The sequence below is a fragment of the Cyanistes caeruleus genome, chromosome 5 (assembly GCF_971803275.1).
Source record: "Cyanistes caeruleus chromosome 5, bCyaCae1.hap1.1, whole genome shotgun sequence".
Taxonomy (NCBI): Eukaryota; Metazoa; Chordata; class Aves; order Passeriformes; family Paridae; genus Cyanistes; species Cyanistes caeruleus.
Genome location: NC_141705.1, coordinates 36,215,421 through 36,238,228, shown reverse-complemented (window position 1 = coordinate 36,238,228; position 22,808 = coordinate 36,215,421). Strand labels below are relative to the sequence as shown.

The 22,808-nt window shown below is 42.1% G+C and overlaps 2 protein-coding genes across 2 annotated transcripts; one reads left to right on the top strand and one right to left on the bottom strand.

The window, feature by feature from the left end:
* The first annotated feature begins 96 nt into the window (after nt 1–96).
* On the top strand, nt 97–11,254 carry SAP30 (Sin3A associated protein 30). Its single transcript, XM_086890285.1, has 4 exons — nt 97–578; nt 1,815–1,937; nt 4,572–4,670; nt 6,675–11,254. Exons 1-4 carry the CDS (start codon nt 276–278, stop codon nt 6,795–6,797), a joined length of 648 nt encoding a protein of 215 aa, XP_086746411.1. The 5' UTR covers nt 97–275; the 3' UTR covers nt 6,798–11,254.
* SCRG1 (stimulator of chondrogenesis 1) lies at nt 10,329–16,925 on the bottom strand. Its single transcript, XM_023948455.2, has 3 exons — nt 16,837–16,925; nt 11,975–12,237; nt 10,329–10,446 (listed from the first exon to the last, which is right to left on the bottom strand). The coding sequence occupies exons 2-3, from the start codon at nt 12,208–12,210 to the stop codon at nt 10,392–10,394; spliced, it is 291 nt and encodes a 96-aa protein (XP_023804223.2). The 5' UTR covers nt 12,211–12,237; nt 16,837–16,925; the 3' UTR covers nt 10,329–10,391.
* Nucleotides 16,926–22,808: the final 5,883 nt, after the last annotated feature.

Here is a 22,808-nt window from a genome sequence, read left to right as displayed (position 1 = left end):
TCCACATGACAGGGGGGGAAGGAGGAAGGGGGGCGGCCCGCGGGGCTCCGCCGCCGCCGCTCCGGTAGTCGCGGGGCTCGGCCGGCGGCTGCTGTCGGGGAGAGTCCTTTCCGCAACGCGTGGGCCGAACGCTCTCGAGGGCGGACCTGCGCCCCGGTACCGCCGCTGAAGGGAGGCAGGCAGGGAGCGGGGGAGCCCCCCGCCGGGCCGCGGCGCCTCGCCGGGGAAGTTTGGTGCGGGGCGAGATCCCGCCGGCCGCGGCGGTGGCGCCGGGTATGAACGGCTTCGCCCCCGAGGAGGTGACCCAGCGCGGCGCAGAGCCCGCCGCCGCGGCGGTGGTGGGCAATGCGGGCTCCGCCGTGGAGGTGCCGCCGCCGCCGGCGCCGCCGGGGCTGGGTCCGGCCGCCGCCGCGGGCTCGGCGGGCGGCGGGTGCGCGGGCGGCCCCGGGGCCGGGCAGCTGTGCTGCCTGCGGGAGGAGGGGGAGCGATGCGGCCGCGCCGCCGGCAACGCCAGCTTCAGCAAGCGCATCCAGAAGAGCATTTCGCAGAAGAAGGTGAAGATCGAGCTGGACAAGAGCGTAAGTCCGCGAGGGGAGGACGCGCCAGGGCAGCCGCCGGGGCGGGCGGACAAAAGCGGCATCCGTGTCTTAGTTGCTCGGGGGACTTTTAAACAAGTTTAGTTGGGGAGCAGGGGTGTTCGGTGGCAGGGAGGTGTTCGTTCCCCCGTCCCACCTCTTCTCCGTAGCACGGCCGAGTTTGGCTGGCGCGACGGGAGCACTGCCTGAAAGTCCCTCCGGGCGGGGGACAGTGCCCGCCTTTCCTGCCTGCTCCCGGGGTCCCCTCTAGCCCTAGGAGCCTGGGCATCGGCTGCGTGTGCCCCGCTGTAGCCGGAGAGGGGATCAGCGCGGCCGCTTGCCGGAGCGGAGCCTGCATGGCTCCCGGCGCGTTAGTTTGTCTGTGTTGCTGGCGAGGGCCGCGCTCGCTGCCCCGCCTCGTGTTGCAGCGCCGCACGTCTCCCGTGCCGCTTTATCTTCCGCTCGGCAGCCATCGGGCCCCGCACGGCAGGGCAGGGCAGGGGCCGGCCGCCTTCTAGCGGGGTGGGATGCCCGGGAGCCGGGAGAGCGCCCGGCCTCGCCCGGTGCCGCGGGAGGGCCAGAAGGGGTGCGGTGTGGGGCTGCCGGCGGGAGCGCCCCGAGCCCGGGCCGGGGCTGCGTGCGCCCCGGGGGACCCCGGCCCGGCTGTGCTGCCCGCTCCCTAACGCTGCCCCGAGCTCTCATTTGCCCTTAAAGCACCCGGACCTGGGCATTCCGGGCTGGTACGCGCGGCGATCTCCCAAAGCGTGCAGATCCCCATGAAAGGAAAACTTGTTAAAAAGAAAGAAAGTAAAAATAAGTGTGTTTCGTGACCGCGCCGGGTAGCGGAAGTAAAACAAGGAGGGGAGGATATAGCTGGGGAAATGAGAGCCGTCTCTTAGCCGTGCAGAGAACAAGCGAAAGCTTGTTTTTTGTTTGCGCGCTGGCCGGCCCCCGGCGTGCGATGCGCGGCCGGAGGGAGGGAGGGAGGGAGGGAGGGCTGTGCTGCGTGGCTCCGCAGCCTGGCACTGCTGCATCGGCCCATTGCAGCATTTCAGCGAGCTCGGGGCCCGGCCGGCGGCAGGGAGCTGCAGCACGCTCTCCATTTAGAAAAAGCCAGTAGAAAAGCTTCCTCGACTTTGCGGCTGCGAGTGCTTAAGGGTTGTCTGTCTGTCGTGCACTTTAGTCTGGGAGAGATCCGCTACGCGGATTTGATTGAAGGATGCTGTTTTATTCTTCTAGGCAAGACATCTGTACATTTGTGACTTCCACAAAAATTTAATTCAGAGTGTGAGAAATAGAAGAAAGAGGAAAGGCAGCGATGATGATGGTGACTCACCAGTGCAGGACATCGACACTCCAGAGGTAGGTGAACAGTTGGGTTTTTTTTCCTGAGTTGCTGTGTTAAGCTTCTTAATGTCACTGAGTGCACCAACACCATTCTCCCACTTCTACAGTTTACCTTATGTGTGGGAGGGGGAAGATTCTTGATTCACACTGTTTTCATATAAGAGAATTTAACTGAATTTTGTGGCACGTTTTCTGATTAAATGGTGCAGAGTACAGTGAGCAAGTTTATTTTTCAGTGTCTGATGGTTATCTCGGAAATCTGCTGTTTTCAGCTTCTTCCTCCTTAGTGCTTCCTCTCTTCCTTAGGGCTTTGCCACATACCATCAAACTCTTATCTTTTTGCAGGACCTGACAACTTGAAGGGAATTGCACATAGTGCTTGGGATATAAATGCTTTTCTGTCCTGTCCCTTCAAACCTTTATTTTGTGCTAAATGTATTGCAGGTGGTTCTCAGTAATTACTCCATTGTCGTAGTCACTTTAAACACTGAGAGTTTAATGCTGGCTTTGTTTCAGCCCCACTGTGGGGGGAAGAGCCATTTGGGAAACTCTGCTGTGAAGGAGCCGAGTAGAGGAATACCATGTCTTTTCAGCCTGTTTTCTCTACTGCACTCCAGTGAAATCTGACCCATTAAAATAAGGGAACTAAAGCGTTCAACTTTTTTTCATAGTGTAAACAGTCAGTCATGAACATAAGGCACTCTTTCTCTTACACGTGCTGTGGGTTATTTCTGCTACAGCATTTCTTAGCAGGTGCTCCGCAGTGTGTTAATTTTGAGCAGAGGCTGTTATGCCTATGTGGTCCCTTCTGAGAGGGATTGTTAAAACATTCTTCATAAATTGCTCTGTAAGTGTTAATTTAATGGCACCCTTATGGTCAGCATCTGCAGATAACAGCAAGTATGTGAGGAAATTTTGTGCAGGAATCTGTGCCTTTAGGCACAAGGCTCCAGTCTGAAGCCTCTGGCTAAGAGGATTTTAGTAGATTGAAAGTAGTTTGATGCTGGGTGATGTTGTCTGTTAAATACCTGGGATTGTTTCTTGGAAAGTCCTTTCTAAAGCTAGTGCTTCGAGTGACTTCAGGTAGCTCTCCAACACTGTGTAGTTGCAGCTCTCCTGGAAGCCTGTTTTGTTTACTTATGCCAGGATTATAAAACATTTCACAACTGATGGGTATCTCCAGAACAAGAAAACAATCTTTATTTTCTTAACAGTATTATTTCAAAAAAGTAAACTGGGAACTGTTTTTGAGGAGTGTCAGCTGGCTTGTTTGGACAAGGGCAGTATGTTCATTCCTTGTAATTACTGTATGCCTTAGATACTTGTTTGCCCTAGACCACCTTTATTTTCAGTTATTATCCAGTTTGCTAAGGAAAAAAAGTATCATTCTTCTGAAGGATTGTAAGGCTCTCCAGCTTCCATCTCAGTCATGACTATCTTTACTGATTAGAAATGATTCCTACAGGAGGAAAAGAAACTCTTGCAGTACTGGTAGCTTCTGGAGCTTGGTGAAAAGCTGCTGCTCCTCCTTTGCACGATGCTGCAAGGGTGGCTTCCCCACTGTGAAGTTCATTAAATTCAACTGGGAAGTCGAATTTAATGCCATGTAAACGTTAGAAATGCCAAAGGGTACAATCCTTTATCATGCAAGGTGGCCTCACTTCAAGTGTGGCCAGGCTGCCACGTGTGCTGTAGGGCTGCTGTATTAAGTGCTCTGCAGTGAGGCTGTTAAGTGAATTTAAAGCAAAAGTGAATGCCTTCATCAATCTTCAATGCAGTGAGTTTGGAGAATACTTTTGTAATTGCAACTGACCTAATCGAATTTCTCATTCAGGTTGCTTTCTGAGCTTGCTCTCCCTCTCAGTCATCTAAGCTCTCTTAGGTTGTCAAGGAGGATATGAGGGTAAGCTGTTGCTGGGAGAAGTGACTGATCAGAGTGCATAGGATTCAAAACTGACCCAGTACTTAAGGATTAAGGCTGTGTATTTGCATCCCTGAGAGGACTGTGTAATTCTCTCAACTGTTGACTGACATTGAGAAAGAGTTTTAGACCTTTATGCCCATGCACATAACTCCTGCATTTTGCTTGTGTAGCAGGGATACATTTGGAGAGCGAGAGCAATTGTTTTCATTCCTCAACTGAAGCCAAGAACGCTTGTGCTCCAGACTTTGTCCTGATTCTAATATGTGCTCTTTCACGGTGCAGATGTGCTGTGATCTTGTATGTAATATACATAAGATTTAATGGCTGAAATCACAATATAGGGGCATCTTTTAAATCAGCATCTTCATAGATGCTATATAAAAGTTGCTTTTGGGCTTTGTGTTACTGTGCTGGAACTGGGAAGCAAGCAAAAAACCCAGAACTGATGAAAGTACAGTAGCGAGTTCAAAATGCTGTCCACAGCTAAAGGAAGGTAGAGGCATGCTCAATAATAGCAAAACACTCTTAAACTGAGCTGGGCTATTTTCCTTTCTGCTGGAAGGTGCAGGGTGGAGTTTGTTTTTTGTCAGAATGACATCTGCTGAGCTGACTGTTTACATTTGCGTATCTGTGAGTTTCCAAAATGTTTCTGCGACTATTAATGATTGAATTTTTTTTCAGTTATATTAGATTGTTTTCTTCCCTTTCCCCCTCTTTTCTTCTAGGTTGATTTATATCAGTTACAAGTAAACACACTTCGAAGGTACAAAAGACACTTCAAGCTACAGACGAGACCAGGACTTAACAAAGCACAGCTTGTTGAAGTATGTATGAGTGTTTCCCATAATAGAAAATGCAACTTGCTGTGGCATGTGGTTTTCTATACACTGTGATCCTTGCATAAAGTGCCTGTATAATCTGGATTTTAGGAGAACAAAAGGGAGCTGCTTATCTAGCTTCCTTCATTGGCCACAGCTCCTGAGCCAAGTAAATCAAAAGTAAAAGCTCTTTCCAGAGGAGGGACTCTTCCAGAAGGAATGTGTGCTGTGCTCAACACAGTGTTGAGCTGGAACAGTAAGATGATCTTCATGCCCCTGAGTATCACAGAATCATGGATGTATTCTGTCTGTGCATCAATCACAGCTTCACCTGAAATGTCCTGCTGAAAATAACTAGAAACAGAGGTGTCAGTGAAGTTCTGGTAAGGTACAGACTTTGCTTTAAAAAGCTAGTTACTGCAGCCATAGGTTTCTGTATCTGTAAAGTACAGAAACCTGAAAAAACGTGCTTATGTTGATAATTAATTCTGTTAAAACCACTGGAATCTGCTGTCAGAAAACTGGAATTTTGTGGTGTTTACTGTTTCTAAAAGTGCTGGATCTGCATGTCAGTACAGCTGTATGTTAGTATCCTTGCTTCACATGAGTGCAATTTTAAAGGAATTCTTTAGTGCTGCAAAGGTGCAGTCACAGCATATTGATGTAAATAAGTGAAGAGCTGGTGATCTTAACAGGAAGGTATAGCTACTGATTTTTCACTTTGATCAGTGATACATTCAGCTGTACTTGAAAACAGTGTCTGCACTTATCTCTCCTTAATCTGTGTGGATTAAAAGCAAGGCTCTTAAAGGTATGGTTGATCTCAAGGCTGAACTGTAAAAGAACAGTCCTGCTGCTACTAAGTGTAAGAATACAAAATCAGTCTTCCATTTTTTTATATGTAGGTTAGCTCTTGAATTAGAAGGACTGTGATTTGAAAAAGCACGAGCAGTTTTTGTTCTGCAAAACAGGTGTTTCAAAGGATCTGCTGATATTTGCACTAGGTTATTCCAATGTTGCATGGTGTGCATGGGCAAAGCTGCTTCTGCCACATGCTTGATTTGACTGACCTGCAGGTACTTGTGAGCCATAACCACAGAGCTTCCTTAATATACAGTACATTGGATTCCTTGTAATCTGTCCTCACATACCATGGACACTGCTCTAGCTGTTACTGAAAGTTCACATTACTGTGTCAAACAGCTTGTCTGTGAATGCTTTTGGGGTAGAGTTTGGAAAGCTTCCTAACTTTTTAGTTAGGCTAAGCATTTATTCTTAAATCCTGTGGTGCTTAAGTGAGCAGTCCCATGTTTTTCTCTTCATAATTTTCATCTACTAATCTGGCAAAAAGCCAGAGAGCAGACTCGGTTACAATATTTTGCAACTTTCTTTTAAAGCTGGTGTTCATTTTGATGAAGGAAGAGACTGCTGGAATGACAAGTGATTCAAGAACTGCTTACAGATTGTCATATTTTAATGGTTACAGCAGGGTGAATTTTCATTGATAGCTCTATTTTGACGAGCTGAATGTTCAGTTATAGTTCTGTGATAGTCCTTGTGTTGTGTTAGATGTTTCTGTATGTGATTTGATGCAGACACCCCCTCCCAAGCTGAGTGCAGAGCAGTAGCCTCTCGTAACTGTGCTGTCATTGATATTCTGTAGTCATTCTGTAGTTAAACTGTTATATTCAAGCTTTAACTAAGCAGATGTCGTGATAGTCCCATGCTTGTTCTAATAGCTTTGAGTGCTTTTTTCCCTGAAAAATTTCTCATCTTTTTACTTTGGAAGTTAGGGGTACAATCTGCTGCATTTAGTTCACAGTTATCCATAAAATGGTTCCTGTTTACCTTGCTATGACCACTAAAGACTTCTGAAGAGAGGCAACATTTCCTTTTTTTGTAAGCTTCTTAATCAGTCTTTTAAACTTTAATGTGGTACATTTAAATTTGAATCTTCAGTTTTTACATGTAAGAGTGATTATTTAATTTCCTTGCATTCTTCCTTTATAGATAATTGGCTGCCATTTTAGGACAATTCCAGTGAATGAAAAGGACACCTTAACATACTTCATCTACTCGGTGAAGAATGACAAGAACAAACCAGATCTAAAGATGGATAGTGGAGTTCATTAGGCAGAAAAGTTTGGGACTGAGACTCAGGCTGCAAATCAAAAGACTGCGTATTTGTTGATATGCAAAAGCTTTCTTTGTAACTTTTCTCCTGAGAGAGTTTGTCTGTTTTATTTTTCATAACCTTGCTGATTTGTTTGAAAACCATCTCTTATGAAACAAATTTCCTCAGCAAAAGTATTTTAAATAAATATTGCTGATATTGTTGCTCAAATGGGTGCGTCTGTAATTTTAATGAGTTGGACTCAATGATCCTGATGGGTCTCGTCCAGCTCAACATATTCTATGATTCTATGATACTTGTACCTAATAGCTAAGCTTTGGTGAACTATGTAATAATATTAAAATATTTTTCAATTAAAATGTGCCAAGGATATATTTACAAATGTACCTCAAGTGCTCATGATGCAATGCCTTTAAAAGAAAAAGCTGTAGCAGACTTGGCAATAGGTTAGTTTTCCTAAGATAGAAGGCTTGAAGTGTCAGTTCTGTTCTTAGCTGGGCAGAAATGTCTGAATAACACTTTCCCCCCCCGCCCGCTTTGGAAACAGGAACTGGAAGATTTTCTGATTTGTTTATTCATTTTGTCATTGTGGAGATCCATGCTTCCAAGCACTGAGGCCTTCCTGCTCCTATATTAAAATGGAAAAAAGTGCAGCTCTTGAATTTCAAAGCTGTAAGTACAGATGAAGAGGCTGCTGCAGCTTAGTGTGCTGAGAAATCCTTCGACTCGGTAAGAAATCCTTTACCTGCTGACTTCTCCATTTGTCTGCGTGGACTGCTGCTAAGAGCTTAATTGGAGAATGGGAGTGGAGCCTGTGTGGGGTCAATACAGTCTCTTCTGACAGGCACACGGTCTCTTTTTCATTGCATGGATTAGCTCAGGCCTGTTCAAAAGGAGCAACCCCCTCTCAATAAACCCAAAACTGATGGTAACTTATGGAGAATAATATCCAGCATTACTTAGGCTTTTAATTGATTGTCTTAGAAAATTCTGATGTTGAAGATGGTATTATGAATGACTTCTTGTATTGTCAACTATTGTGCCAGTCTAAATGTGTGTGGTGTATGGATTATGATTTCTTTCTGCTTAAAGCTGTGCACATGGGATGAATAAAAAGCTGAGGGAAAATAGCTTTCATCTTAAAGCTAAGGAGGATATGGCTTCAGCTTGTTCAGTTAGCATTCATTGTAACTCCTGACCTTATCAGATGTTTATAAGCTTTTTTTTTAAATTGGGAAAAATGAGAAAGCTGTATGTCTGTGATCAAATCTGCCTGATGTTAGTCTTTCAAGTTTTTTTGAAAATTACTACTCTGCTGGAGTCACTACAACTGAAATGCTTCACTTTGCTTTTTTTGACCTGTGACACTTGCATAGAGCTGAATGATGATAAACCCTAACCTCAAACTGGCTGCTTTCCCAGTATCTCTCAGTGCTATGATTTCTTTTACTTGTACTGCTTTATGTATTTCCACAATACAGTTCTGCAGTGCTGGCCTAAGTTCAAGACAGTGATATCTAGCTAGTGACAGCTAAAATTGGTGCTCCTTTTACAATATGTTTTCATGCCCATTTCACTACAGGGGCAGTCAATTTGTTTACTAAATGTCCTTTGCACACATTCAAGCTTCTTGCCTTCAAAAGTGCAAGTCACATAAAAAGCCAGGGAACATAGTCATGGATAGGACATCTAAAGGATAGAGAGTTTTTTTCTGAGTGCCTGACAGGGTTGAATGTTCCCACCTAGGTCTGGCAGGACCTGTAGAAGAAGCTGTGTGAGGGAAGTAGAGTGGGGAAAGAAACAAAAGCAAGTTTCTATGGAAAGTCAGTCTAAAAGTAGTGTAACTTCAGTGACCCTATCTTGCTGCAGGTGGAAAGTGGCAAAATTTTGCTCGAGTGGATTTTCCAGGAGTCACGGAAGAAAGGTAACTGAAAGGCACTAGCTTCAGTACCCAGCTTTGTATCTGCCTTAATTTTTTTTCCTACGGCTGCTTTACAAAGCTGTGAATGCCAGGCGTATGCAACGTGATTCTTGTAGAAACTAGATGGCACAAACAACAGAAGTTAGCATACCCTAAAAGCTTGGAGAGGACTTTACACAACAGCGCATAGCATAAGTTTTTTTTGCAGAGCACCGACCAGGTATTTTCACTGGGTTGCCAGATTTATGGGGTTTTACTATTGGTTGGTTATTTGGTAAGAAGTCCTAATTACTCTAATTTGCTTGAATAATTACATAAATGAGGCTTGAAAAGCCTGGTGGTGCAAACGGTTTAGCAGTCACTAGGGCAAAAATAATACACACAGATTTACTTGAAACATTTATTATTGGCTGTGTATAATCACCCCCTCACCCAATATCCAACCCTTGTTTACTAACAAGAAGAAAAGCAGTCACGATACTTTATACTGACACATGAAGTAAGTGTGGTAAACTGGTGGTAGCAGTTTGGTTCAGTGTGTAAGATTGAGATGAACACTGAATTTTTTGAATAGACAGGACTGCACAGTTCCTTCAGTACTTGCACACTTTCCATGTGACTGACTTGATAGCTAAAGAGTTCATATGTGTAAGGCAGCAAGTCAGGCTTGCTGCCTGTAAGCCTGGCTTGTGCAGGTTACTCTGCTTAAAATTATGTGGTCACCTCTCAGCACCTGCCAATACAGATTGCCATATAACAAAAACGGTCAAAAATTTATGTCTCTTTGTATCTACAATCTCATAGATACGTATCTATCTCTCACAATACCTCTTAAAAATTAAGATGATTATCTCTGTGTTTTCTGTAGCTATTGCCTTACAGGGCTAGCCTAAAAAAGCCAGCATTTTAACTTAATTTTGTGGTACTGTATTTCAAACAGCTTGATTAAAAAATCTGTTTTTCTAATATTTTTAGATGTTCAATGCGAAGATTAAGCAGTTTAAAGGTTTAGAGACTGCATAGTCAAGGCAGGTGATCAGTTAAGCATAAGACCCAAGTATGCTTTAGTACTGTTAATGTCAACTTTTACTATTTTTTTTTTATTCCAGTGAAATACTTTCAAATATGGAAATAGATGTGTTTTGTATGTGCATGTATTTTAAGATGCCTAAAGAGAACATGTGAACCTCTCTTCCAAAGTGCCAGGGACCGAGTGACTTCAGGTCAAAACAGCATTAAAAGTGTGATGGCAGTAATGGAATAGGAAGCTTCACTGCCATAAGTTGCTCTGAGAGTCATTTTCCTAACAACATGAAGGCTTAAGCTTGAAGTTTCTTGGTCCATACTAGCTAAGGATATTGTGCTAAGTAAGAAGAGTTATGCTTTTTCCTGGGGAATGCCTATTAGGATACATTAAGAGCTTGTACAGTCTGTTAAACCATGGAAATGGTTTTATGGAAATTGTCTCAGCTATCGGATTTGAAAAGAAAATTTCTTGAATATTTGATATCCCATAAAGGTATAGAAAGGAAATTCTTTCTACAGTGTAAAGTGAGGCAGTGACTTGTGGTTAGAAAGGATTTTTTTTTTGTTGGTAGTTCCATTTTTTCCCTTGAAAACTTTATTAAATGATCGTAGAATGATGTCTGTTATCTTCACTTGCAGACTTGAATCATTGACTGTTGCAGGGGATCACAAAAGATATCTTTGGTCCAAAGAAAATATCCCTGAAAGATAGGATCACATATTTAAACAATTAGATCATTTGTTTATTAGAGCTTTAGTGTGATATGCATTTCCCACTGTGGATATTTTTTTAGCATGTATCATGATATATGTGTGATTACTGACTTTGTGGGATGTCCTTCCAGAAATGCAAGTGCAGGTCTGGATGAAGATACTGTGTTTCTACCTCTGCTGTGGGTACAATGACAAAACTTTCATTGGCTGATGAGGTTGCAGAACTCCACCCTGGTATTTTAACTTTGAGAAAATAAATTTACCAAATAGGTTATATTACCAAAATAAAGGACTTTGGCATGTGCACGCATACTGGTTTGGTGCAGTTTGTCCCGAGAGCACAGATGCAGAGCAGGTCTTGTGTATCTCAGGATGGTGGAAGGAATATTTTCTTCCATATTTTTATCAAAGGAAGAGGTTTTACTATGCTGCTCAAAGGTCGAAGCTAGAGACCCAAAGTGTGCTTCAGGGTGCGGACACCATATCTGGCTTTAGGGAAAGTTAAGGATGAAGAACTTACTTAAACCCTGCTCTCAGTTTGAATGTGAGATTTTTAGCTTTAGCAGTCTTCCCCACTTGGTTCAACTTGAGTCCCCTACAGGAGTGCTGAAAAGTTGCCTTTATTGGATTTTAGGGGATTTGAGAAATGAGTGTAAAGAGGAGCACATATAAAAAATCATTTTTGCTTGCCTATACTATGCCATCACATTTTGGTGCCTCTGAAGTATTAGTAAGTTTTGAACTGTTGATATTTCTAATCAAAATTAACTGAATAAAAGTTGTTGCTGAAAAGGTGAATGAAATAGTACCTCTTAATACATTTTATTACCTAAAACCATTATAGGCTGATGGTATTCATTTAACTTAGTTATGTTCTTTCTATGTAACAACAGCAAACCCCCTCATGTTCAGTGAGAATTTCACTGTTCAACTTTGTCAGCAGTGTGAGCAAACTGGGGAAGTGTTGATGTTCTTGGGCTCAATCTTTGCCTTGCCTTAAGTATGTGTGAGCTCCTATGCCCCTCCTTTCCTTTTCTGCTTTTAACAGCTGTTTTTACAGAATTACTTGTTCAACTGACATACGTGCATGCACTTTAGAATAGCACTACAGTTCTCTTCCGTGGAACAGAATTAAAATAGGATTTTTTTTTTGTGGTCCTGAAAACATCTTCATTGCAAAATGCTGTGAATAAGGGTTTGATGTAGTTATACTTAGTTTGGATCAAACAGAGGAGTCAAAAGTTGGGTGATTCAAATGCTGAAGTCCCTATTAATAGGACAGGGAGGTTTACAAGATATGCTAAGGAAGTCCTAGGTGAGCCCTTGAAAAAGAAATCCTCAAAACTGATAGTAACAGAAAATTGGCTATATCTTGATATCATTTCAAGCCATCTGAAGTGATGAAGTGCTTTAAAATGATAGCTTATTCCACGTGTGGAAACTGTAAAATGAGGGAAGTATAACGGGCAGTTGTGAAGAACTATACAAGTTTACATGAAATGAGCATCATCTTACTTTGGGCAGCAGAGCAATTCATTCAAGTTGCAGTAACAGATCACCTCACAGCCTTTCCCTTCCCAGAAGTGATCCTGCAGACCATCGTCGACGTGTCGGAGGTTCTCCTTGCTTTCAGGGATGGTGTGACAGCTGTGGTCCTTGAGGGCCCTCTTGTAACAAGAAGGGCGCTGGGAAGGCACGGCGGGGGTACCCAGGAGGCTGCTCAGCAGCAGCAGCACCGAGACCATCTTCATTTCTGCCAAGCTTCCCACAGCAGGGTGCTAAAGAGAAACGAGGTATGTGACACAGATATTGCTGCTGAACAGACCTCTTTCCCTGATTTGCTTTCTGCCTTGCATTTTTCTTCCCTGTGAAGTTATGGTCATTTAAGCCTGAGTGCTGGAGAGTGTTTTCTCCTAGGAGGTAAATAATATTGCAGCAGAATTGATATTCATTACTTTCTGTACAACCTTGGGAATCCTTACATTGGGAATTGAGGCTTCTGATGCTGGCAATTTTGTTGTTTCTTTGGCCTCTCACCTTGAGAAAATTGCTTTGAGCTGGTCGTGTTTTCTTGGTGGTGTAAGTGATTGTATCGATTGCTACCAACCAGGGGGGAAATGTCTGGGTGTGTGTCCTTGCCTTCCTGGCCACTTTGCCTGTCAAAGCAAGAGTTAGCCACGTAAAATAAATAGTATCCTTCCCCATCAAAGTTGTGGAAAAACTGCTTGCTGATTGAATTCTGTGTCATGGGCTGTGTGAGAAACTGAGGCATTAAGCAGCCGAGGAAGCCAAAGCTGTCTGCAGTGCTGTCCTGGGCTTTGGTATGATACAACATTATGGAGAATCTTCTTTTACTGGGTTTTTTTAGTACTGCAGACTGCTTAGTTGAGTCTTGCCACTGGAGGTCATTATGGTAGTTAAACCATAATGATGCATTTTAGAAGGTGGGGTAAATTTATCCCTTCCAAAACTCTCCTGCTGGCCACTAGGCTTTCCATCGTTTTGTTTAACATGAGCTCTGCTATTCTGTGCTGCTTTGCACAGTCTGACCATACCACAAAGCTTTGGATCCTTGAACTTGCATTCACTTTTAAATTAGGCTTTTGAACAACATTTCAACTGAGCTTTTATTGATATTAGGAAAGAGAGTGGGTTTTTTACCTTTCCTCATGCTCAAACAAAATGGATCTGTTATCTTAACTGAATTTAAATAGGAATTCTGCTCTGAAAATGAACCTAAGAATAACTAGCTCTGCCCAGCACTCTCCCTGTGTGCTCATTATTTTTCTTGTGTAAGACTTGAGGAAGATTTGCTGTCCTTCATCCTGTTGGCACTTTGGAATTGATATTGTGACACAACGTTATGGGCCTGCCTTGGTCTTCCTTGCGGGGCTGAAGATTAGAATGGGCTAACCCAAAAATAACAAGGTGCAAGGCAATGCATAATCGAAGACCATCAAAGGTGAAGTTAAGATATCTTGATGCAGATATTATCTAGATAAGGAAAAAAATGAGGTATGCCAGCTGTACGTGTGACTATAATATGGGTTGCCTTGTAAAAATCTTGAGATCACCCTTGAAAAACAAACAGTAAACTTCTAAATATATAAATCTACAGTATTTTTTAGTAATTTTTCTCAGGTAGTTTTCTTGCCACTGCAGCTATCCTATCATCCATTTCTACAGCCAATGAATAAAATGCCATGTAAGAAAACCTGAAAATTTAGATTGATATTAGGGATAAAATACAACACCTCAAAGCTTTTAGGTTATTTATTTTTATATATAAACTTGGGCTTTTTGAACATCAGTAGCCAAATAAAATATTAAAAAGTGGCCAATATATTAAAAAAACACGAGTGAAGTGAGAATAAGCTCTTCGGTAATATTTTTTTTTTTGGGCTTCTGTTGTAGAAGCAAAATTCATTGAATAATTCTTTTAGTTTCCACAGACTTGCATGGGAACTTTTGAGTAGAAGACTCCTATAAACTACTAGTAATGGAGCCTTGGGGATCTATTTTTAATTACCTCAGAGTGCAGTATTGAATAACATATTGTCTTTATTAGTTTTAGACCTCAAAACTACTACTCAAATAAAGTAAACATTGTTCTAACCTTGCCTGGTGTTTTTTAGACTTGAGTGAAGAATCTGTATTATTATATTTATGGTTTTATTTTGTAGGAGTATAAACACTTTAGTTATGAGGGTTCTGCTCAGAGAAGTCTAATGCTTAAAGAGAAAAATATTTGGTTATACTATACCTAGAAAAATGCCAGTGTACAGTTCTTCAGGGGGTACAATTTAATCTTCTGTTCAAATAGTTGAGCTTAATTATTTAAGTATTTAATGGAAGAAAATTTCCATGAAAGAGAAAATTGGGAAGCGGGGGTTTGTGCCTTTATTTCCTGTGATTGGATTATTCTGTGTTCTTCTACTGAGGATGAGGCATTCATGATACTTTGCTCTTGTGAACTTTTTTTTTAATTTCTAATAATTCAGGTGATCTTCCTCTACCTGGAGTTCAACTGAAATGTTCATTTAAATTTGTTGGCAGCTGCCTATCTTCTGAAAATTTGCAGGAATTCACTTCCTGAGGAACAGGCACATTCATCCTGAAAATAGGCACATTCTTTATGCGCTGTCAAATTGCTAGATTCAAAAATCACGACCTACTGTTTTTAAGGTGATTCTGTAACTCGCTACTTGTCTTGAAAAATAATAGGATATTGCTGTAGTGTGTCATCAGGAGGGTTTCTATGGGTGGGTGCCAAAACCACTATTAGCAAAGTCAACATGCTGGATAGACAGCTCCTCTGACCAGTTATGCATCTTACATGTGATAAACATTAATTATAAGCGTTGGTGATAAGCATTATTGTTATTCACAAAAAATATTAGAATTTTGTTTCTGCTTAAATATTTCCTCAGGGTTTTTTTTTTTTATTTTTGTTGTTGTTTTGTTGGGTTTTTTTAAGATCATAACCAAACAGAAACTTTTTGTCAAAGGACCTTTCTTCAAATGGTTATTTCTTTCCTGGGGTTGAACAGTCCCTATTTGCAGATGACAGATTGCCAGGGAGCTGAAGTGTTTTATCAGCTCCCTGCACAGGATCAATGCAGGTAAATTCATTAGACCTTTCAGGTGCAGCATCTCTGTCTGACAAACAGCTACAACTTCTTTTTCTGTGTGCAGTTGAACAGATGTTGGAGTGTCACTGATTGCCTAGGTAAAGAACAGAGCTGGTATGTGCATGTTTATTTCAAAATGGGTGTCAAAGGCATTGTCTGCTTTTGCAGAGCACAGAAGATAGGCTTTTCTCATAAAACAAGTCAGGAAAATGTGATGAACAAATCCAATCACTAATGTGGCTCAAAGACTCATTCATTACCAGCAAGCATCCTCTTACAGTTCTTTATTTTATAGAGCCTTCTGAAAATATAGCAGTGTCAGGCATGCTAAGCCTGACCAGCTTGCTCTATCAAGATGTTATCATTTCAAATTCTAGCAGGAATAAAGCCGTCTAAAAATACTGAAAATTAGTTCCTTGCATTTGCGTAAGTTCTTTTCAGTTAATTTTGATTATTTTGACGTGGTGTAAGTTTTAAGACCAAATGTACCTGGGAATACAAGTGTTTGAAATAGTTTGGAGCTTTTCCTAAAGGAAAATGGTCAGTGTGAGAATATGCATGATGAGTCAGGAATTAGTCCTGTCTCTGCTTGTTCAGCTAAGAGTGTTTGAATTATCTTGCCAAGCAATTTGGCACCATCTAGTCTTTGGATCCGCTAGATGCAGAGGTAAATCAGACTGAAGAGAAAACCCCAAATCTCGGCTTCATTGTCCAAGAGTGACAGAATAATAGTTCATGAGAAGTGATCTCCTTTGAAGGTCACACAGTATCAGTAGGAGCTCAGGTATTGGAAATAGAGAAAACTGAGAAATGGCACAAAATGTGCATTTTGGCACTTCTAGAGCGTGGTTGGGAAAATAGAAATATTTGTAGGTTGGTCTATCAACCATTAAAAATATCAATCCTTCATTAAATATACCCTTATTTTCCCCTTAAGTAGGCTGTGTTTCTAGTTGCCTAACGTCAAAAACAAGAAATACATAAATGGTACACTTTTGGCAAATGTTCTTCTCCAGTCTTTACAGTGGCATGTGCCAGGTTAACAAGTTCCACTTAAAAAGCACATACATATTAAAATTGTTTCTCTTATTCAAAATGAAATGTATTTTAGTGTTTATTTATTTGTCAAGTTTGCCTTTCACAATCACCTGTGAGATGCTGATTATTCAATATTTAGGTGTTAGTACTCGATAGTTAGGTTTATTAATGTATTACTAAAAAGTCATTATACAAGAACTGTATAACATAATATTGTAAAGAATTTTTTCCCTTAAAAAAATTTCTTAAATCTATTTTGCTTGAACAGTTGGTGCACTGTAAGTACAGCAGCTATTCCACTGAGGACGAATTCAGTGAATTACTGCTTTGTAATTGTCATCAATACCATGATTCTTTCCAGAAACTGAGTTCTCATTAAACCCCAATTAGTTTTCTTTAAGACAGCAATTCATTGTGAAGACACCTCTCTCTATACGTATATTGAGCACTGGAAGGCAATATAGTTTATTTAGTGACTTCAGATGTTAATATGTAGTATCCAACTTCGAAGAAAAGCAAGAAAGTAAAAGAATTATTTTGGTCAGGATCCCAGTCATGCAACTGTCTTGAATGGTACCTCTTGCTTGCAATATAACAGTTTCTCCCAAATCTTGTTCTGCGTATTCCCATATGTATTTCTAATTCTGTATTCTGTAACTAGAAGGAGCAGAACAAGTAGACAAGGATAATTTCAGGAGCAAAACGTACCTTTATCTTCTGGTTCACTCCCTTCCACTTTCTTGGCAGCTGTATCTTTTTAGATGTGCCCAGAGAGAGCTAGAGCTAGCGAGGATGAGAAGAGGGAGGGCTGATGGGAGATGCTGTACAAGCAGCCCTTTGTTTGTCCTGACTCCTGCCTGTGAGTGGTGAGCACTGTTCTCCAGCAGCGGGTCAGAGGATGGGCTTCAGGAGCCTCCTCTCTCCATCCCTTGCCAGCCCAGTCTTGGGGCAAAAATGTAACATGTCCCTTCCAGCAGGAAACAGTTCATTCATCCAGGCTCTGATGCAAAGGTGTCTCCTCAAAGAGCAAAGCATAACATCCAAAACAAGAGAAGAGGAAAGATCCTTGGAATAACGTTGTCTTGCTTATGGAGTGTGAGCAGGCTGGGGGAAATGGGAAGGAGCACTTTTCTGGGGTTGTGCAGACAATAAAACATGGTTTCTAGACAGGTGCCTTATTTTGCATTTGGTGGACAAGAGCAGTCCTACTCAACAATCTCATGAAATGCTTCAATTTTTGACTTTGTGATCCTTTCAAGTTTCCTGAAACTGACATAATAAAAAAACCCAAAACAAAACCTTAATTATTTTAACCAGATTTCTAGTACAGCGTGCTCAATGATGCCGTGCATCATATTCTTTACTGAACTGTGTTTTAATCAAGAGGTAAAGCATTACATTGAACACTATTTCAGAGGAAGTTATTTTAGACTAATTCCAGATTAATCAAACGATCTGGTACCATAAAAACACAAAACAATGATCTTAAATGGAATTGAAATATTATGTACTAATGAGAAAATAGTCTTGAGGGTGAAGCATATGTCCTCATATTTCTGTTGCAATTTGATTCTTATTCTACTGTAGCCATCCTGGACCTCTTTTGCGATGGCAATAGAGAAGGATGGTTGTTGAGCCGTAATTCTTGTTTTTTTCTTGTGTGCATTATTTTGATTCTGATATGTTTTAAGAGTTTCATTTTCTGTCTGTTGGGCTGCTTCCAGTACAGAGGTTTGTTAGGAGTACAAAAACGTGCCCCTACTCAGCTGGTTCAGTTACAATTTGATGTCTTGGTGCTTGTTCAGTTTGATTTATTATATGCCAGAAGTGAGCTCGGGCCTCTGTATAAGGTGTATATCCCATGTTCTGCTGCCTCAGCAAAGAGAGGCGGTAAATGGCACAGTTATTTAGGAGCAAACCTTTGGAAACTGGGCCTACCTACTCATGGTGGTCCCATCCAGCAGGGTGCTCCCTGCTCTGTGCTGGAGATGGGCAGCCGGGATGGAGAGAACAAGGTGCGTGGCTGTACCTCTGCCTCTAACCCTGGCTAGAAACACGAGGAATGATGTTTTTTGCCGCTGTGGTTACGAGCACATAGCTACTTAAAAGGGGAGGGAGGAGATAGCTGCAGGCAGTGGCTGTCAGAACAGGACAGCCTTGCCTTTTCAGGGTGACAAAATGCCTGCTGCTCCCTCTGCCTTGCTACAGAAATTCTTTTCTGGTGCAGCGCACGGCCAGAGCGTTCCGTGCCTTAAATGAGATTATGGTAAAGCCGCTGGGAGTACGCGGTGTTCCAGGGCAGCGCTCTCCCCGTGAGCAGGGAGGAGGCTGCGAGCCTGGTGCTGATGTACAGCAGCAGGGGACTGGCTATATATAAGCAGGGATAAAACTTGGAGAAGGGAGCAAGAGCACAGTGTGCTGAAGCTCTGTGGATCTGAATACCTTTTTAGTTACTTGCAAATAAATTTTAGTCTGAATAATTTGAAGTTTTTATCAGAGGGTGTAATAAAAGTGTATTAGGATTATTCCCTTGCTTTCTGTTTAAATTTTCTTGTGTTTTCCAGGGAACATATATGTTTTCAGAACACATTTTCAGAGCCCTGTGTGGACAGCAGTCCAGTGCACTGATAGTTTTGTATATAAAGTGAAGTATGTGAGGGATAGTTTTCTGCAGGAGATGCCTTGCTGCATTTTGGGAAAAGACAGTTCTAACAAAGTTGGTGTTAGGCTGGGGATTTTTTTTGCTCTTCTCCATAGTTCAATGTACGATGTTTTCAGTCACTGAAAACTTTCAGGAACAAGACAAAGTTTTCTCCCTTGTGATGCTTCTACAGAGTAGAGACTGAGAAGCAAAGTGGGATTTGGAGGAAGCAAAAGTTTTGAGGAGTTTCATCAGCGAAATGCAACCCAAAAGGGGGACACTAAGTCTGCTGTAAAACAACCCTTTAAGGAGTTAAAAGTGAGGTATGGGAAATCCATAGAAGGGCTGGGGAGCCTGCACTGGGAGAAAGCAAAGTGCATTGCAGTACTTCCAGATCTTACCTTCTTTTCCCTTTCTCCACGTTGCCCCTGACCCATTGCCCTGAATATCTGTTTCTCTACTGACTGTCTCACTCCTTGTCTCCAGCCCTGATGGCCCTTTCTTCATTTTCGGTTTCCTTGGGCCTTTCTGCTCCAGCACCGCATCCCCAGCGGGCTCAGCAGCCGGTGTCTGGCACAGGCTGGCAGGGTGCCAGCTGTGACAGAGGGCTATTGAAAATTGCAAGAGCCTTTTTGTTCCCTACCATGGCATCTGGGATCTACAGGAGAACCATAAGGAAATTTTGCTTTTTCAGCCTCCTTCATCTGTGTAGAGAGAATAATCCTGAACTGTGTTTGACTCATTTTATTTGGAGACATTCTTAGATGTACACGTATCCCTGTTTCAGTCTGAAGAGGTATGGCATTATTAGAAGTAAGATGCAAAGTAGAGCTACTTTGCAGATTTTTTTCTCTTCCCCAGGCTGAAGTCAGCGAGAAGTTATGGCCCATGAGGAGGCAGTGGCAGATGGAGGCAGGAGGGGGTGTGACAAGGTAGCAGCAGCAATCTGCAAGAGAGGAGCAGTTTTCAAAGGAGAACGGCACCTGGTAGGGTGAGATGGAAAAAAGAAAAGGCAGCATTGAAATTCAGCTGCAAAACCATGGCTGCCTCTGACATATAGCATTATTCTAGACTTAATTTGTGTGACATGCCCTTGGAAAATGATCTTTTTCATCTTTTTTTTTTTTTTTTTTAAAGTACTCAGTGCACTCTAAAATGTGCTTTGCATTTTTAACATGAGCCACACAGGTTTAGCTTTTTGCTGTCAATGAAAAGCACTTTGCATCTTATTTGTATCCTTGATACCAACACTAAGCTCTTTGCAGGCTGACAGTGAGAAGTAGTGATGCATCTCCACTCACATTAAATCTTCTTTAAAGATACCACCTTATCTTTGAGTTAACTAGCTCGTTCATGTGTAGAGCTCATATAAGGAGATCCGTAAGAAGCCTCAGAACCTGATTTTGGGAGATGATGCAGTCTAAAACTGTACTTGAAGATTATAAAGGAATGTAACTATTGTAGGGATGCATAAAGACCTTGGAGACATAATGCCGGTAGTAGTGACAGTGCCAGCAGAGCTAAGATTAACTGCTGTCATCATTTGGTTACAGGATCACAGTGGGTAGGGGACCTTGGATTCAGTCATTAGCACAATGGGCTTTTAAGCAAAGATAAAAATCTTCTGTGTTCATTTTGCAAATATACGTAAGTGTGAAACAACTATATCTCGTGTTATACCCATCATGTCACATTTTTCATCACTCATATTTTATTCTATCAGTCAGAAAAAGTATTTGGAAACAGTTTCTGTGCTTTTATTTTGTGTAATTTATTTTTTTTCATTTGTTCTCATGATTTTTTTTCTTTTAAAGAAAATGTGCTGTTAAATACTCTAAACTTGCCTTTGCAATTCTTGCATTAGATAATTTGCTTTATACCTTGTACTTGCATTAGCCTGGGGATTAATCTGTTTTTTGGAACACTGTTCATTGTTTCTTCTGCACAGTAGTTATTGTTAATCCAACATTTTTTCTGTTTCTTGCCTTTGTTTCTGGGCACTGCTTTACTTCCAGCTGTGTTTTCTGCAGAGCCCCTTTGTTTCCTCTCTCTGACTTTTGGCTTACTGGTTTTACTGTCAGTTTTCACAACTTTTTCTGCAGGTTGCAGTCCGTGCTTGGTTAAAAGAGCCCAAAGTACTGGGCTAATCAAAGGCATCTTTTAGTGCATTTCCTCAGATCCATGGCCTGTTGGCATGCTCAGGCTGCTGCTGGCTTTTTCTCTGAAGGCAGAGAAGGATGCAGCATGCTCAGAATCTGCTGATGTTATGAACTATCAGTTCCAGACAGGCCAAATGAGTCAATGTTTTAAGTGTGAATATATAAAGTTTGGTGTCTCAAGCTGGCAAATGAGTCTGAAAGATTCAAAAATTTATTTGAAATTGAGACACTATGCCCAGCTATCACAGATATTGTCCGATACCTAGAAATCCATGCCTGCTCTGATTCTCTAATGATTCAGGATGTTACTGGGTTTTGTTCAGGCCTGGTTTTTTACTCTTTAGCTAGGAATTAGCTATTGACACTTAATAACTGGCACCTGGCCCAGAGGATGCAGAGTATCCTGCAGCTGCTGAAGTTGCCTGGTGCCAGGAGTCTGAGAGAAAACCAAGAAATACCTCTGCCTTTGTCACCTGTGCTAGTTTCTGTCTAGTTAAAGAAAATAAAAATGAAAACAAAAAAAAAAACTTGCAAACTTAATTATAAAATTTGACTTAGTTTTCTTTAATCACCACCACCAAAAAAATTATGGTTGCTGCACTGACTTTTGAAGCCCTCAACCACACTGCTGCCTTTTGCCTGTCCCTGGGTAGCTGTGACCCTACACAAGGCTGTTTGCAGGGCACTCAGCTCTGGGGTGTTGCAGTGGTACCATAAAGGCTTGTCCAGCCTTCAGACTTTCACCCCAGCTGTACAGCCAGGAGAGCTCTTAAAAGTTTCAAGTGTGAGGCAAAAGCATCTTTTCCCAGGTTGGCCACCCTAGGGAGGACAGCCTTAGAAAGGAACAAGATGGGAAGAAGATGGCAGCCCACAACTGAGTGAGGAAGTTATTGTTATCGGGAAACTTGCAAGAGAATCAGGAGCAGAGAGAAGGGATATTGTGCCACTAATGGTTAGGCTGCCATTTAAAGGGCCTGGAGAAATAGGCTGTCAGGAACACCATGATGTTCAACAAAAGCAGCTGCAAAGTTCTGTATGTGAGGAAAAATGACCCCATGCACTGCAACAGGCTGTGGTTGGAACACAGCTTTGGAGAATAGCATCTGATGGCACCAAGCTGGAGGAGCCAGCAGTGGACCTTGCAGAAAAAAAAGCCAACAGTATCCTGGCCAGCATGAGGAGGAGTGCTGTCAGCAAGCTGGGGTGGTGATCCTTCTTCTCTTCACTGCTCAGACACACATGGAATTCTGGGTCCAGATCTGAGTGTGAAAGGAATGTGGATGAACTAGAGTGAAACTGGTGAAGGGCCACAAAGGTGATTAAGGGACCAGAGCATCTATCGTACAAAGAGTCTGGAAGAGCTGTGACTCTTCATCCTGGAGAGAGGAAGCCAAGGAGAGATCTTGTGTGTCTCTCTAGATAGAGATCTGATGCAGGTTGGGAAAAGAAGGTGCCAGACTTTTCTTAGTGGTACCCAGTGACAGGACAAAAGGCAATGGACATCAGCTTGAACACAGGAGATTCCACCTCAAAATCTAAAGAATCTGTGAGGAGTGTAAAACAGTGACCACATAGACTGTAGAGATCTCCTTAGAGATATAAACCCCCAGCTGAATACAGGCTAGACCAAACTGCTGTAGCTGACCCTGCTTGTGGGAGAGTTGGATTCCTTGGTTTCCAGAGGTCTCTTTCAACCTCATCTACTCTGTGATTTCAGCCCCTCACTCAAATGAAAATCAGCTAGCAGTGCAGCATAGGCTCAAAACTGTAATCACCCATACTGACTGCACCATCTTGAGTGAGCTTGTGTAATTGTGGTTTTACAAAGAAAATCTTTTGTTGTCAGACTCCTTGTCTGTCCCTATCACTTTTTGTCAGGT

Excerpts from the sequence above, each read along its gene's own strand:
- SAP30 (XM_086890285.1), top strand. The coding sequence starts at position 276 with ATGAACGGCTTCGCCCCCGAGGAGGTGACCCAGCGCGGCGCAGAGCCC. Across the intron at positions 579-1,814 it reads AGATCGAGCTGGACAAGAGC|GCAAGACATCTGTACATTTG; the intron begins GTAAGTCCGCGA and ends TTATTCTTCTAG. Across the intron at positions 4,671-6,674 it reads ACAAAGCACAGCTTGTTGAA|ATAATTGGCTGCCATTTTAG; the intron begins GTATGTATGAGT and ends CTTCCTTTATAG.
- SCRG1 (XM_023948455.2), bottom strand. The coding sequence starts at position 12,210 with ATGAAGATGGTCTCGGTGCTGCTGCTGCTGAGCAGCCTCCTGGGTACC. Across the intron at positions 10,447-11,974 it reads GAATTGCTCTGCTGCCCAAA|GGATATTTTCTTTGGACCAA; the intron begins GTAAGATGATGC and ends CCTATCTTTCAG.